The 18,390-nt window shown below is 25.5% G+C and overlaps 3 protein-coding genes across 6 annotated transcripts; all 3 read right to left on the reverse strand.

Moving 5' to 3' along the window:
- Positions 1–189: 189 nt before the first annotated feature.
- Positions 190–14,704, reverse strand: LOC122715382 (iroquois-class homeodomain protein IRX-6-like). Of its 4 annotated transcripts, none has more exons than XM_043937529.1 (6): positions 14,482–14,704; positions 14,001–14,101; positions 3,043–3,311; positions 2,681–2,922; positions 2,336–2,509; positions 190–2,194 (listed from the first exon to the last, which is right to left on the reverse strand). In XM_043937529.1, the coding sequence occupies exons 2-6, from the start codon at positions 14,014–14,016 to the stop codon at positions 1,933–1,935; spliced, it is 963 nt and encodes a 320-aa protein (XP_043793464.1). In that variant the 5' UTR covers positions 14,017–14,101; positions 14,482–14,704; the 3' UTR covers positions 190–1,932. The 4 variants fall into 4 exon arrangements, with proteins under 4 accessions (XP_043793464.1, XP_043793465.1, XP_043793466.1 ...); XM_043937530.1 differs by having other exon boundaries at positions 14,391–14,704; XM_043937531.1 differs by lacking the exon at positions 14,482–14,704 and adding an exon at positions 14,234–14,308.
- LOC122715383 (nuclear fragile X mental retardation-interacting protein 2-like) lies at positions 6,078–7,155 on the reverse strand. Its single transcript, XM_043937533.1, has one exon. The coding sequence runs from the start codon at positions 6,998–7,000 to the stop codon at positions 6,491–6,493; it is 510 nt and encodes a 169-aa protein (XP_043793468.1). The 5' UTR covers positions 7,001–7,155; the 3' UTR covers positions 6,078–6,490.
- Positions 14,705–16,444: 1,740 nt separating the features above from the next.
- Positions 16,445–18,337, reverse strand: LOC122714821 (cytoplasmic tRNA 2-thiolation protein 2). The gene is made up of 3 exons (XM_043936513.1): positions 18,111–18,337; positions 17,693–18,006; positions 16,445–17,594 (listed from the first exon to the last, which is right to left on the reverse strand). The coding sequence occupies exons 1-3, from the start codon at positions 18,176–18,178 to the stop codon at positions 16,492–16,494; spliced, it is 1,485 nt and encodes a 494-aa protein (XP_043792448.1). The 5' UTR covers positions 18,179–18,337; the 3' UTR covers positions 16,445–16,491.
- Between the last annotated feature and the right edge of the window lie 53 nt (positions 18,338–18,390).

Raw genomic sequence — 18,390 nt, forward strand, 5'->3', positions numbered from 1 at the left:
CCAAATAACGAACATTTAAAAATTCGTGTTTTTGTGTTGAATCATATGTTGAATCACGTGGCTGTAATATAAATCTATGTATACATACTTAATATCTAACTCGTTTATTTCTTAGTAGGCACATGCGCTTATCGTCAATCCTTGTATTTAATGCAATTAATAAGCGCTTTTCACGCGTTTCGTGTATCGTTTTTTTTTTTTTTTTATTTTTAATTGAACATATTTTCTTTTTTATACTTGTAAAAGACGAAACATAAATCGCTACTATTCATTTTATATTAAATCATTCAATCATTCTAAGGATAAAAGGGAGACGCATCAGTTTTACGTAAAACATTACTATGTGTATAAATTTCTTTTCCAAAACAGTCTTATCTGTTTAACGTAAATGCGAATATAAATGTTATAAAAATCATAATTGCTGTAAAATAGTTGGTATAGTTTTAACAATAATAATTAGAAAATGATAGAAAAACATTACTAAAAAGAAGGAAAAAGAATACACACAAAATATAATTGTGAATTTAAGTACTGTATAACTTTTAAATATAAATGGCAAATAATATAATCAACGTTTATTAATATCGCATAATTAATTTGACTGCAAAAGAAAAGAAGAGTGACAATGGAAAATAAGAAAATGCTTTTCATTTTCTTTCAGTCAGTTTTTTCTGTTGCAAGCCAAATTATTATAGCGCGAACATATATATATATATAGGAAGCATAAATTAAAGCATGATGATAAATAAACTTTGTAAACAATTATATCCAATAAATCTACTTCTTTCTTTATCGGATAAAATAAAAACATTTGAATGTTTATATTCTCAAGTGTTACATTCATAACATTCCTATCATTTGTTTTTTTTTTTTTTTATTTTTTCCTTTCCCTTATAGTTTCTTTTCGCTTCTCTCTTTTTCCCTACGAATGATGGAAAATAATCATTATAAACAATTTATGATAAATTACGATACACGAAACAAAGATTCGAACGAAAATATAAATTGACATTCGATTTCTTTTCCTCTCATCGCACAATCTTTCACTTTCAACACAATATTTTGGCACTTGTTTGACCGTCAATCTCACGTTTCTTTCTGCCAATCGCGCATTGGAATACGCGTATCGACAAAAAAATATAAACATCAAAACAAAAACGTATCTTATTTAAGTGTCATTTTCACGCGATATAATATATATTCGATATTGATTTACAGTGTATGTATGTTGGCATTTTACTTTTTCAACAAGAAGGCAGGATTGTTCTTATTAAACTTCTTACTGACCTCCATTCAAAAGAATTCTTGTTATTACTTTAAAGAACACAACGAATACTGAAAAACAGTAATAGTACTGTTCGTATGTATGTACTTTTGCAAGTTTTCGTTGTATGTGATTTCAAAATAATGCATTCATAAATCACATGCCGCATGAAGATAATCACAATATTCGAAGAGCACTATTATATGCACAATCGTTTACTGTCTTGTTATTATATAATTCAAGTTTGTTATTGTTTAAATTTCAAAAGTCTTTGATATTCTCCTTTTCTTATATACATAAGTGTATGCAAAATTAATGAAAGAATTAAAATATTCGAAAGGAAAATATATCGTGAATAACGTTAACTTTTTTTTCTTTGTTCAATTCACGTATATCGAAATTGCGAAAAATTATTTATATATAGAATATTATTGAATGAAGTTAAAGAGAGGAAAAGAATTAAAATTAAAATTAAAAAAAAAAAAAAAAAAAAAAAAGAAAAAAAAGAAAAAAAAAAGAAAGAAAAAAAGAAATATAAAATAAAATAAAATTATCAATTTCGTGACGATGATACCAAAGCGAAGATTTGTTTTGTATTTCCCACAGAATAATGGAAAATCGAAAGTTAAAAAAAACATCATTGTAAGCTGCGAGAAGCACTGCTCTCGTTAAACCGGTACGGCCCCCTCACGTTCTTTTTCCTGTTGTCGCACGGCAACAGCTGCCTCAACCAGCAAGTAAAGACACTTGAACTTGTCTTTATCCTCTTCGGGTGGTGTTGGAGGTGGCGTTTCATCTGTATGTGGGCTATGAGTCTTACGTGTACTATATACTTCTGTTTCATGTTGTACATCAGAGGTTTGAATAAGGTGCTGTCTAGGCGCGCTCCAATATGCAGCTTCATTTCCCATGGAAGATTCATCATCATCTCTAAAAAAAAAATAAAAGATGAAAAAAAAAAAAAAAAAAGAAATTAATTAAATTTGTAATGGCTATAATAAGATATAGATTCATTAAAAATTTGTGGAATAATGATAATACATTTATGTTAGTGTCTGATAATGTACTTACCCACGCCGCGCCGGATGCGTAATCGTTTCGTCATAAGGACCAAGTTGACTAACATTTTGTTCAATTTTAGCTTCCGAATAAGGATAGACTATTACACTTGGCCACTGTGTTGACGGACGTTCCTCTTCACTATGAGAACTGCTTTCATAATCGTTTGGACTATCCTCTTCGCTTCTATATATACACACAAATACATATATAAAAATACATATATCAAATATATATATATATATATAGAATGAAATATGAAATACTTTTTCAGAAGTATGTTTGTTGTATGTTTGTTGTTCAATATAAACAAATATAACGATATAATGTATTCTTAAAATATAAATTGTAACGAACCTATACATTAATCCAGCATGATCTTCATAATCATGATCTCTACTACGTTTTGGAGCGCTCATGCCAGCTAACGAATCCCAATTTTGATTAGATCTTGAATTAAGACTGGATGATTGTTGATGATTTCCTGCAGGCATCTTTTTACCACGACGAGATATTGTATATTGCAAAGGATCATGACCTTCTCTTCGAATCATTTCTGGTAAAATTCGTCGTCTGGCATTTATAAACCAATTGCAAACCTACAATAAAGATTTAATACGATGTATAACGATAATCTTTATTATAGATATCTTAGAAAAGAGAATAAAATATAAAGAGATACGAAATACAACAGAAATATCAGCAGAATTTGTATCAACCTGGAGTACAGTTAAATTTGCTTCTTGACTCAATGTCAGCTTTTCGCTGTCGCTTGGATACGCGTTGTATCTGTGCTCGTAAAGCCATCGTTTTAGAATCTTCACCGAATGCTTTGGTAAATTTCCCCGACGTTTTCGCACCGAATGAGTACCAGAATGATGAACTATTCCAGAGTGGACCTTAGAGCGCAATGCGTTCGAGTCATGTTCCGTATCAGAGCCGCTTTGATCATCATCAGTACTACTCGACGAAGGAAAACGTTCTCTTGCTGAAACAATAAATGTTGAATTAAATTTACATAATTTCTCGTTATATAATATTTATTATTTTTGTTATTGTCTTTCCATTTATCTTTTCATTATTTCTTTACCTATTAGCAATATATAATAACAATAAGCCACGAATAATAATATGATTGATATATCGATTTAAAACTTTTTTTCGCATTTTATTATTCTATATTATATTTTACGCTTATACTTCGAATAACTATATATATTAAATATCATGTTCTACGTATTTTTATTCATTATTATGTTACATATTATTAATACGTTTTATTAATAATTCTATCCTAATTTATATAATCATTTATTATTTAGTATTATTTAGAATTTGAATAGATATTCGTAATTTATTTTTGTTATTCATTAAACATAATATTATCCTTATGTGTAATACAACTAAAGAATATACCAATGACTTATAATTAATTAAACCAATAAGGAAAAAAGTTTATATTTCAATTTAAATATTATATCTTTGTTTTAAAATATTATATTTTTGTTAAAAAATGTTTATTCTCCATTTCATACACTGTGATAAAAAAATATAATAATAATTTTGCCTTACAGCACTTTTTAAAGAATTTAAAATAATAACGAAGAATCACTTATGGAATATACATTGAATAATATATTATTTTTAATAATGAAAATTGCATCATGTGAAAAATAGATTTACCATTAAAAATTTATTCAAGGTAAAAAAAAAATCACATTAAATTATTTTATTAATGAAACTTATTGATATATTGATTCACATTTGAAATACAAAAAACTAGACTAATCATTTTTTAAAAACATACATGAAATCATTGCAAATGAATGAGATACGATGTAATATTTAATTTTGTCTCACGAATTTCGTTTTCCATTAAATTGCTTTTCGTTTTGAATATCTACATAATATAAAAATATTCTACTTCCTTCACTGTTATCTTTTAAGTAAATATATATATATATATAAGTAGTAATTTTACGTAAATCTATACGCCCGGGAACTAAGTATGCGATCCTGGTTAGTTTGCACCATTGACTAATCTTAGCATTTGAATCTGTAGTTACGTAAGGTCCAGTAACCCGACGGCATAAAATTAGGAGCTCCTCACAGCTAAACGAAAACTATGACGATGTCGAGTGTCACAATGGGGATGGAAGTGATAGTGGCAACGACGACGGCGACGACGATGCAACGACGACGACGATGCAACGACGACGACGATGCAACGACGACGACGATGCAACGACGACGTAACGATAACAACATAATGATAAAAAGATGGTAATCAAAGCACACTAACAAAATTATATCTAATATTTTTTATCGGTTCGAATAGAATGAATTACTAAAAAAAAATTGCTACCCAATGACTTTAGTTTGATCGGTATACAAAATAGTATGTTTCTTCATTACATTGAGCTAAATATAACGAGTTACTCGCGAGTTTACAGTTGCATTTTGCGTTCTAATGAAATACAACGTTATTTTACAATTTATTATCATCTCCTTTTTAAATATATATATTTCGAGATTAAAATTTTATAAAATATCTATTTATTTATAATAATAATAATAATAATATATATATATATATATATATATATATATATCTGTAATATATTTGATAATTCATTTAGAAGTTTTCAAAAGATTGTCATATTGTTGCGTACTGTTAATTATTATTCTATTATACATGTTGCTTCTATTATATTCGAATATATGATATATGGTTTCCTATTATCTGATTTTATTTTTTTCTCTATCCTAATTTGTCAAATACGTATATAAACAAAATTAGAAATTTTACGAATTTTTACTTCTTGAATTTGTCTTTTTGCATTTTTTGGAATTCTATATTATAAGAATTTGACTTCGCATAATTTTAAATTTACGCGATGCCCGATATATTTTGCATCGAATATATTGCACCGAATATATTGAATAAAAATATTAAAAAAGATTTAAATATGTTTTAATGCCTCTATTTTATTAAATACAATATTCTCCTTTGTGATTTATTATTTCATATCATATTCTAATTGCGAGCATTATTAATTCTAAAATAAAATATAAAAAAGAAAGCTTGAAAACAATAAATAGAAAATTATTATCCGATTAAAATTCAAAATTCAATACTAATGTCTTTTCATATAGTTGTTATACTATAAGATTATTTAACACAAATGGATAAAAATTTAAATTTTTTATTTTTAGACAAAATTAAATTAGTTTTCGAAATTAACAAATTAAATTTCAAATAATAATTTCTTTATCTTAATAATTATCTAATATTAACATCACATATTCCATTAATCTCATTTCTTTACAATTATATGTATACATATTTTCCTCTTGTAAATGATAAAGAATTATTTTTCCAATTCTGAATGTGTTAAATTTATCTCTATAACAATTCAAATTTATAGCTAAATTGAGTTTATACAAACGTTTAATAAAAATCCTATTGATATATACATATATACATACACGTGTTCGCAGTCTATCAATAGAGATCGTCCTATCTCACATGTCAAATTTTAATAGACATTTTAGAAAAAGTCAAATTTGTGAAATATCATAATTGTTTATGTAATTACGCAACACGAGATCGTTTCGAAATAATTATATTTAATATTTCTTTCTTTCTTAAATAATTGTTTTCAATTATCTAATGTTTAATTTGTTCAAATTGGTTCAACAATTTATGTTTTCTTTATTAAAAAAAAACTATAAAATAGATAAACTTTTATAAAACACTCATGAAACAAAAATTTCAAAATTAACAATTAAAAATGATCTATTTGATTTATTATCTATTATCTAATTGAAGATAAATTTGCATGTTACTTTTCCCAAGCATAATATAATGATCGAATGAACGTAAGCATGAGAATATATGAATAAATAAAAACAAAATGACAAACAAACAAAGGGAAAAAGAAGAGAGGGAGGGAAACAGGAAGGGGAAGAGAAGTAGAGAAAAAAGAAGAGAAGGAAAAAGGAGGAACGGCAGGACGAGCGCCATTACGCAACAGGAATCATTTAATGTGCTAATTCTACGCATGGCGATAAATAATTAATCATTAATAATTTAGAAATCAATTATTTACTTTCAGCTTTGATAAAACATTAACATTGGTTAGATATTTCGATCGAGACGTTACGTTACGAGATCAGAATTAAAATAAAAATAAGGAAATATAATAGAATGTTATTTTCATTGTTAAATGAAGATTTAATATATACACTTTGAATCAATGATTTATTTTTAATCTTACCTGTTACAAACATATTCGTGTGCTGAATTGAGGATGAATTATCGTTATGTGATATAGTTGATGATGATAAAGAAGAAATTGTGCGACGATAATCTGTATTCCGCGAATTGCGAGATCCGTTCTGTAACTGTTGATCAGTTTGAGAACTAAGTTGATGATGTTTATATCGATGATGATGACGGTGATGGTAATGGTGATGATGATGATGATAATGATGATCATTGCGATAATGACGACGATACCGATGATAATCTTGTTGCTTTTGTGAATGTCCAGGATGTTGATGTTGATCATCCTGATAATATTTATTACGATATTGATGAAGGTATTGTTGTGTACCTGTCATTTTTTCGGTACTCTCTTTTTGTTCCAAGTGCATAGCAGTTGGTGGCAACATGATATTCTTGCAATTATAGCAATTTAAAAATTTCAACAGATGAATTGCAGAAAATATCTCGATCGTAATTTTAATTGGAAATGTAATAATTAGAAATTTCAATGAAGAAATTTATAAAATTTTCTTCAATTGTTGTATATCTTATTCTTTTGTATCGTTCTTATAATTATACTTGCGTTATAATTATTAATTAAAACAATTAATATATATTTAGTTTTGTTATTAAACTTTTTTTATTTTTCTTGATGAATTATTTCTTGATGTTTTTGTCAAAATTTAAATAATGCAAAAAAATTCTTGCTCCATACTGGATGTATTATAGAAATCAATCATGTTATCGATAAGATATTCAATCACCTTAAACGTTCTTTTTTTAAATTTTCCCCTTGTTGATCGATATTATTGCATTGTTGATTATCATTATGAAAATGACATCGATGACATATTTTAACATTTTTAACACAATATAGCTGCATCTAATTTATTAAAAACTATCACTTTCAAACGTTTCTCCGTTTTTCTTCTTATCTCTTCTTTAACGGTCTTAAAAACTTGTTTATTTTTCTTAATTCGATCACATAAAATAAATAATATAATTTCTTGATTATTATCGTTATTTATTTTGTTTAAATTTGTTCGATTGTTCGTTGTAAAAATTAAAATTATTTTCGTTCATAATTTTCATTAAAAATTTTATTGCAAGCAACAGAAAAAAAAGAAAGAGAAACGAAATTGTAAATTTTTTGTTTTGAATTGAAAACACACTTCTAATGTATTTCACTTCTAATATAACGATTGAAAAGTAAATTGGAAACAAAAATATTCTTTGAATTCATCGTATTCAACGTTAGAAACTGACTAAACGCAACTATACAACGTTCACGACGCGACTGGGCCAATCATGTCGGAAGCCGGTATGACAGAGGCATCTGACAACCGACAAATCAAACACGAAAATGAGTGCATGTGCGCGCAGCAAGAAGAAAGAGATTTGCGCGCGCGTATTCACTTCCCGCTTCTTGACCTGTCAGCCATTAGACTCTCTCGGTGTAGCCTCCCCCCAATTGCGTCTTTCCCGCCATATAAACTTCATAAGTATACATCAGAAGCCGTTGGCCGGTGTTCCAGTAACGACAGCGTACGTTAAATCCCTTCCAAACAGGTATATGCTTTATTGGCGGGAAACATATTCCACTATAAAACACGATTATCCCTTACACATTAAAATGTATAAATGTTCTTATATATTTTATTTTCATATTTTATATTATTTAATATAGTAAAAATATATATTGTTTATATTTTGTTATAATGTTTCTTTATACTTTTTCAATGTCAATATTTTGTCTTTATCATTAATATAAATATCATATCATATACGCAAGATATTAATTTAGATTCAATTGTTGTCGTTGCGGTAACGACAAAACTAAAAAAAATAACAATTATAAGCAAAATAACTTTCGAATCGCATCGAAATATATTTATAACAATTATTACAAAAAATTAATTTTAAAAATATAATAATTAGACTAAAAAATAAAATATTGCTATCACGTTGACATTAATGAAACTTTTTTGAGTAATTAATAATTTAATAATTGGTATTTAATAATAATAAAATCATTCGTTATAACATTTTGTAAAACTTCAATCCTATAATTAAGATATAATTTATAAATCCTAGCAAAATAATAAATGTTCAATATAAATATAAATGATATAAATATAATTAAAAAGCGTTATCATAAAAAGTTAATAAAAATTTTTAAAGCAACAATATTTAATTTTTTGAGAAACGAATTTTTATTAATGGAAGAAGAAAATATTTTTATTAAAATATATTTATTTATTATTATTATATATTTATTAAAACAAATTAAAAATAATTATTTTTAATTTCTCGCAGAAAAATATTAATTTTTTAATTTTTCGTAATAAGAGATAAATTATAATTTATTCATTACATTATGTGATATATGTAATAATTATTATTAAGAGTTTATTATTAAATATGATATGTATGTAATGATTATTATTAAAGAGAAAAGAAAAAAAAAGAAAAGAAATGAAGACAAAGAGAAAGAAGAAAAGAAAAAAATTTCATATTAATCGTGAATTACGAAAAAGTATGGTATTCGTTCAACATATCACTAAAACGGTAGAGATATGAAACGAGATAATATGAGATAAGGTTACGGGAGATAGAGTATAATCTAAGTATAGAAAAAGCATGAATCGTTTGCACGTGCAGCTATGTAGTTGAAATACAAAATGCGCCACTTCAATATATCTCAAGATACAATTTAGTTTTTTCAAGATTATTAATTTATACCTCTATTTATTATTTTTCGATAATAAAAACTATTAAATAAAATATCTCGTATCTATTAAAATCGTTTCCTGTTTTAGAAAATAAATTAATAATGATGTTAATGATAATAATAATAATAATATAAAATCTTTATATAAAATATTGAATAGATAATTTTTTTTTTAATTTACTTTATATATATATATATATATTTAACATTATAGCATTACAAAAAGTATGTTTTTAGAAAAATATAAACGATTAATATATTATGTATTTTTCTTCTTGTATTAATCAAAATCTATAAATTTTTGGAAAAAATTTTTTCCTCCATTTGCTTTTTTATGCTTATTTTATGTTATTAATAATGATAGAAAAGAAACTAATTTCATTTTGATAAAAAAACTATTCTTGATTTTTGTAGTCATTATTCATCCCTGGATGTCTAAGATAACAAAAAATATATTTTTATCTTATCGACTCAACCCTTATACGACCATTTCAATCGATGATATTTCTAACATGATAAAGTTATCATATTCATTGCTTTTTCTCTTTATCAGTCAATCAGTAAGAAATTGATCCTTTCTAGTCATTATCAATATTTTTGTTTTTAAATTACATTGATTAATATTATAAAAAATTTACATAATTAAAGTTGATTTTTTCATTTTTTTTCTCTTAAATTTTTTCAATAATCCATATATATATATATATATATATATATATATATATATATATGAAAATTTTATACACACGCGCGCGCGCGCACGCACACACGTACATACGTATGTAATATACGAGTACATTTTTTTTCTATCCAAACTAGATTGCGCAATACTTTTTTTTATCCATAATCATCATAGAAACCGTTTAGTATCTCATCCCTAATTACTTTGCGAGTCTTTGTTAGTTTCTTTAAACGAATGTTGGATCGTGTGTTTCACTATCGAATAAATTTGTACTTCTTGTTAACTATCTACCGTTAATATAGATCAACTAAACTGAAAAACAAAACTGATTTTTTCTTAATTGTATGAATTTATAATATATACATATAAATAATTTTATAACTATAAATATAATTTATAGTTATATATTCATAAATTTTTAGAAATTGTTTTAAAATATTATTGATATAAACCTGAAATGATATTTGAATTAATATAAATATAAAAACCTTTTTATATGATATTGACACGATTGATGGATACATATTATAACAAAATTTTTCATGTAAAATATATATAATTCAAACATATATAGTTCAAGTTCAAAAGAAAAGAAAAAAATTGTTTCTCTTAATCTTTATATTTAAGAAAAATAAAAATCAGATTTTAAAAAATATAATTGATTATTATCATATATATTTATATCTACATTCACACGCGTGAATGTATCTACATTCGCGCACACACGAATACACACATATATGTCGGAAAGTTGAAAAAATTTAAAAATTAATCATTTGCTAAACGAACAACGATCAAATAACAATTTTTCAATATTTTTTGACTAATTTTCATAAGAAATAGAAAATTTCAAATCGATCTATCATTTGAACAAATATATGTTTATCGAATAAATCTTATGCAGAAATGATACTTTGAGAGTGATATATGACTGATTGTGAAGATCAAATCTTTGACATGCAAAGGAACATCGATTCAAGAAGAGAGACGAACATTCTTCATAGGTCAGCAAGCATAGAACGATTTTAGATACGGCCTTTGGGCTGCTCGTGCTTTGCGTTGTAGCTTGTCTTCGTAACTATTCCGTCCTAATAATTATTTAATGTACTATTCTTAATCAATGTTTCTTTTTTGATAGATTTCAAATTAGAAATGAGGTAAGAAATTATATTTTAATTATATAAAAATATCATGATTTGATAATAATTTACAAATTTATACAAAAAACACAAGAAAAATTACATTTCAATTATAATTTTTACTACTATTTATTTGAACAATAACGAATTTCTCTATGCATTTTTTTGATTTTATCGACAATAATGAAGATTACCAAAATTGATGAAATTTTACTTCAAAATATCTTACTTCACCTATGATAGCCTCTATGCTCTTTGTGGCTTTTGACATGATAACCTCTTTCTTTCTCAAACTCAATACACATAATTCAAAGATAGACTAAAGAAGGACTGAAAATTGTGATACTGATAACAGAAAATAAAATAATATTATGAATGAAATTCTCTATTAAATAAAAATAAATAAATAAATTAATTAATATATATATATATTAATATTATGTTAATTTACCTTAATGAAAATATAAAATTATATGCAATATAATTCATTCACGATTAATAATATCTTATATTATTAAAATTTTAAAAAAACATGTATATATTTTCATTTTACGTAACATCTAAGTAAAATGCGATATTTTGGTAGATCAGTTTGTTGATTGGCTGGTAAACAGGTATCAAAAACTCTCGGAAGTCATCGAGAGCAACCAAGACACAACGATTAGCGAGAATGACTACATCACTTATCGATTACATAACAAGACAAAGATATTATCACGAAATAACGTTATTAATTAAATTTATAAAATATATTTTCTATTTTATTCTTAATGTATTGATTTCACAATTTCCTAGATCTTTTTTACACTTATTTTACATTTCATTGATAATTTAATTACAAAACATATTATGAAAGTGATGAAATAAATAAAATACTATAATAATTAATACAATCTATCATAATCTAGCATAATATATAAATGCAATTTATATAATACGACTCAATAATTATTATATATCAATCAGAGATCAATAATATGAGAACTTTATAAGTAGATAATTAAATTCATAGATAAAAAAAATGTAACAAATTTATGTCAAATTTATTTAACTGAACTATTAAATTTAATCTATTTAAATTAAAATATTTAAATATATTAAGTGATATTTTAAAATTAAATAAGAAAAATAAAGCGCAATAATTGTTTCTTTAAGATTTAGTATTACTTATGTTACCCATACCATATTACTAGTAGTACTATTATTACTATTATTAGACCTGTTACACAATACTCTCGCGTCTTCTCAAACGAGTTTCGCTGGCCAATGACCAAAGCTAGATAACGTTGTGTATCGCGACCCATTTACCGACTTGCTAATCTCGAACTCTAATACGAACTTGATTTTCCTAAACTTTTATCACTTGAAAATTTTTGTTATTTTCTATTACATACCTGAACATTAAAAATGTTACTAATAATTTATATAGTGTGATTATTCATCGGTAAACTTTTCAAATATCCAATATCATATTTATCATCATTCATTACATAACAATAATATAATTACAAAAATATTCTTTTCTATCCATCTTTTTATATATGTATAGATTATAGATAATAGATTTTGATTAATAAATTTTGCATTATTGTAATATTACAAAAGAGCTATATTTTTAATTTCAGTTCAATTTAACTGATTCAAATACAAAATTTATGCATATATTTCAATTTTAATATTTCTCCTACATATTTTATCATGTTACGTAATTGTCACAATGTGAAAATATTCAATTTTAATCCGAATTATTTACAAGTGCTTCTTTTTTTGTAAACTATATAATACGTAATTTAAATTCTTGAATGTATTTTACATATACTTATATATATTTTATAAATTTTAAATTATAATAATATATAAATTGTTTGTTGTAATTTTTAAATTCTATTTTTATATATATTTTATTTATATATCAATGAGTATTTAAAAAAAATATATATATATATATATATTATGAATTGTTAGAATTATTTTGAATTATGAAAATATATAAAATATTTTAAAAAATATTTTAAAATTATGATAAAAATTTATTTTAAAAAATAAGACGAAGAATAATATCATATGAAATTAAAAATGAAATTAATCATGTATAATATATTTACATATGTGTAACATGTGTGCACATGTATACTATGTATATATAATATATACAATATTACTCAAAAAATTTAATAATCTCAAATTAATAAATTTTCAACACTAATTGCAATTTTTTTTTTTAATTATCCGATCTAAAAGTTATTTATTTCATGAGAAATAAATTTCTTTGTTAAAATTTTCTTTGTTAAATTTCTTTGTTTAAATTTTTTATTACGGCATTATCGTTAAACAAATTAAACGGTTTATTATATATGGAATTTTTTTCGCAAAGCATATATAGATCGTATTGAAAAAATAAAGACGCAGAGGAATTAGTGATCAAACGAGCAAGCGCATAAACATATCGTATACGTACTGTAGGTGCGCGTGCACACAAAGCGACCGAATAGTCAGACAGCCAGGCAAGCAGGCAAGCATGGAAGGCACGATGGAAAAAGCAGAATGACAGTTGGTAATTATAACGAAGAGCGGATTCCGTGGGGTAAGACTGGTGAGCCCCGTGGAGGTAACGAAGTCCGCGCCGCGGCGCGCCACCACGTGCCTAACTAGCTAGCTGGTTTGCTGACTGCGTGCTAGCTCGGTAGCCACGCGTTATAGCATCGTAGATGATGGCGTCTTGTAATACAATTTTCAACATATTACGAATAAAGAGTTTTATATCAAATAAAACGATAATTTTTAATAAAATTATAAATTCAATTTTATATAATACCTTTACAAGTCTAACGATTAATGAATTGATTTACACTCACCAATGCGATGATCCATAATGAAAAATTTGAGGTAGACGTAATGTGCACGCGATGTGGTAACGTCCTCGTGGGCTTGAGGTGATTATTCGATACTTGATGAACTGTTAAATAGAAAGAAAGAAACTAAATACAAAAAAGAATGAATACACTCTATAAATACGATCAGAACTCGTGTCACATTTATAATATAATAGCCACGCAAGCTAAACGAATAAACTAGGAAAAAAACGTACAAAGTTTGACCAGCAATTCGTGGGGACGCGTGCACTAACACGATGAAAAAATTACATGATCGCGCGACACGAGCTAATTCAATTTTTGCCGGTCATCGAGTTAGAATATACGAATGATGAATGACAAACAACACCAAAAGATATGCCATGTCCATACCGTAGGACAGTTAACACGCGGCGTGTTTCACGATTTCTTTCTCTCTCACGTTTTCTTCTTCGACCAACTGATCTGTCGTCCGACAACTCACCGGCGTATCTTTGTGTAGTTTCTCTATGTTTCTTTCGTTCACACCGTCGTTTTTTGATCAAATTACTTCCCGTTATAACTAATTTCTTGTTGTCTGTGACAGATAAACACTACGAATGCGGCGGGTTCTCGTAGCGTGTGCGCCAGCGTCAGTAAGATTGACAGTCGGCGCTGATGACAGACAGGTGCGCCCGCCTTCCGGCCTAACAAGTCGGCAACCTACCGTTCTGCTTACGTATCTTTCTCTGTTCGTTCGCATACCCGTCTACCCGCCATCCCGTCTACCCGCCAAGATCCTTAGCACGTTATGCCATTTATCCTCTCTTTTAACATTTTCCTGCCATCTAGTGACGATTGACCTAAAACATGCATATGCCATCTAATTGTACACATCTTCTTTTTCCACTCATTTCAAATAAATAGTTCATGTATCTATTCATATATTTATTCCAAATAAATAATAACATTCATTCATCTTATATTTATTTCAATTTTTCTATTATATTCGAAACTGTTTACAAAATTTCATCTTTTATAATATAATTTTTCTTTTTGAATAACTTTATCGTAATCGTTTTGAGTTTTCTTATTTTTATATATATACATACATGTATTAAAACACGTTTTCATCTTCACTCGTCAAATATATATGTATAGTCATAATTATCATGTCATTGGCATTAATTTTTAAAATAATAATAAAATAATTTTTAAAATAAATTATGATACGAAGGTTACATTATTTCACGATTATTATTAAAATTATATGAAAATTTATATATACTAAATTCAATTTATGAATTGATTTACATTTCATAAAATAATTTGATTAACAGATTGATTAAATAAAATAAGTAAATGCAAAAGAAAACGAAGAGTATATTTATTATAAAATAATAAGAATATAGGAATATAGGAATCACAGAAAGAATAAAAAAATTAACCAATACTTTTTAATTCATCATCATTGACATTATTTTTTAATTATGTGATTTATTATGAACAATATTTTACTTATTTTATTAGTGTGTATATATATATATGTGTGTGTATATATATATATATATATATATACTAATTATATGAATTCTAAAAGAAAGGAATAAATGGAGCTTTCTCATATTTTCTTTCTCCAGCATTTATCTGACGCTGAAATTCTCCGTGTATCATTTCTTGTCTGTGCATTCGTTTCTCCTTATACAAACATTCATCAAGATCAAGAATTAGTGCGTTACATTTCTCTTGTCCTTTAAAAAATCCATATGCTTCCACACATTCAGCTAAGCGCAATTCAAAATCTTTACAAGCTGAATAATATTGACTATGAATTGAAACTCCAAAGAAATCGGTGATTGGAGTTTTAAATATAGGTTCCATGTAATTACGATATTTTGGTATTTTATTATCCATAATTCTAAAACTTATATAAAGAATTAAGAATAATATTATTGAGTTTATAATGCTTACACTATATTATAATATCTATTATTATGATATATTATAATATAACCTTCTTGTATAGTTTTTTCCATCTTATTTATTTTTATATTGAAAATATGTATATACTGTAAATAAAATATACTATATAATAAGTTACCTAAGAAAATACGTAATGCGTATATAATAAATCAATTCTATTTAAAAGAATAATTACACTTCGAAATAAGCCGAAGGGTACTTTCTAAAACTTTCTGTTATGTAACATGTAACAATATCCTATATCGATAATTTCGCTATCATCGCCATCTACGTATATATAATAAACGTATAAAACAAGTATCGAGAATTACTATAATTATAATAATAAATAATTAAAATAATATATTATTTAGTAAAAATTGATATGATTAATGATTTTGAAAAAAATTAAGAAATAACATTATATTTTATTTATATTACAAAATATTTGGAATTCAATTTAAAAAAGTATATCGTATTTAATTATATTCTTTTATTAAAAAAAGAATAAACTATTTTTTGCCAATAATGAATATTATATTATATTTATTCGTTATAATAAAAAATCTGTTATCTCTTTTTTTAAATTCGCAATTTGTAATTCCTTTTGAATTGCATCGAGTATGAAATTAGGTAAAATATTATCCATTTCTTTTACATTTAAAAAAATTAGACTGCAACTATAACATAAATATTTTTCAATCATTGATCGTCTTAAAAACGAATTACAAACATCAGTTTTACATTGACATTTTTTACTTGTAAGAGCATTTATACATTCAGATTGTTCATTACTCGATTGTGCACAAATATTTGACGAATTCATAGTTGTATCTAATGAAATGTCTGTAACTGTAGAAACTAATTTGGAAAATAATTTTGCTTGTACAACTGATAGCTCTTCTTTAGACAAATAATTTGAATCTCTAAAATTTAATTCACATAGTATACAAATATTATTAACATCAATTTTATTAGTAACAATCTTTGTATCATTATTCATATTATTAAATGGTTCCACATTTGTAGCTAATTTTTCACTAGTACGATATATTGTAGATACAGTACTATAAAATTCAGAATCTAGTTTATAAATAAAGTTTTTTGCAATATTCCGTATAGACGCAGGGAAACATAAATTACATTTTTGAGGATTAAGAATTGGATGTAATTCGCAACATTCCATATATGCAATTATATCATCTTTTGTAAAATCTCTGAGCGGTCTAAGTAATTTCACATCACTGTATCTTTCATCAGAAAAAGCAACATTAAAAGACAATTGGGAACCTCTGCCAGTTGATACATCTCCAAGGATTTTTATAGCTAGATCAATAGATGTATCAGCAATGAAAACTTTATTACAGTTAAGTTTACGAGCTGCAGATACAAGTAATTTACGTCTTAATTGTTGCAATAATTCATCCCTTGCCGTATCATTTTCTAAATTATTAAAAATTTCTTGTAACATTGTATCTTCTTTAGTAGTATTCATTAATGGAACATTTATTGATTGTAACTCTTTATAAGTAATATCAATTGTACATTTTGACAACGATGAAATGTACATAGTTAATTGCAAATTTTCAGCTTCTTTAGCTAATGCATTTCGAATAGATTCTCTTTCTTCGATCGAACGTTTTTTTATTACACCATCTATATAAATAAAAAATAAAAAATATTATATTGTATTAAGCATGTGTCTAATAATTTTTTTTTCTAAATCTAACAAGAGAAATGATAGAAATATTTACCATCTATATAAAGAACTTTAAATGGAAATTTAAGCTTCTTGGAAATTGATTTATTAATATCAGCTGTAATAAGATGCAAAAGTACAGTTGAATTTGCTTTCCCTGAATGAGCGATAAGTACAGTATCGTTTGCACGCACTGATTTCGACTTGCCGAGAGTTGCTCTAAACTTGTGTATCAATATAGTTAAAAAGCACATTTTACAATACTGATTTTTATTTTTTAAAAAAACTTGCACTTTTTGACAGCCACATTTTTTGCAGAAAGGCATAGTATTATGTATATCCATAGTATCAACAAAAGAAGAAGTGATTCTATAAAAAAATTTAAGAATTGCATAAACGAAAAATTATAAAATAAATAGACATTATTTGTTATCTCCTAAAATTATAGAGAAATTATAATATAATACACTTACATATTTTCAGTTATATTTTCTATCTCAAAAGTATCAAAAGTACATTTAGACGTATTTTTCGTACACATTTTATTTGCTTTTGTATAATGTTGCTTTATCTATAATACGAATAATTACTCAATACTAACCATACATAATTCTAACCATCATGTTTTTGAGCAAACTATATAAATTTCAATTGTTTATAAATAATAAATTTTTTTTAAAGTAACAATAAAAATATATAAATATTTATATATTAATAAAGATAATTTAGAAAAATTCCAAAAAAATCATACAT

Source organism: Apis laboriosa, unplaced genomic scaffold (genome assembly GCF_014066325.1).
Source record: "Apis laboriosa isolate Shangri-la unplaced genomic scaffold, ASM1406632v1 scaffold34_cov151, whole genome shotgun sequence".
Lineage (NCBI taxonomy): Eukaryota > Metazoa > Arthropoda > Insecta > Hymenoptera > Apidae > Apis > Apis laboriosa.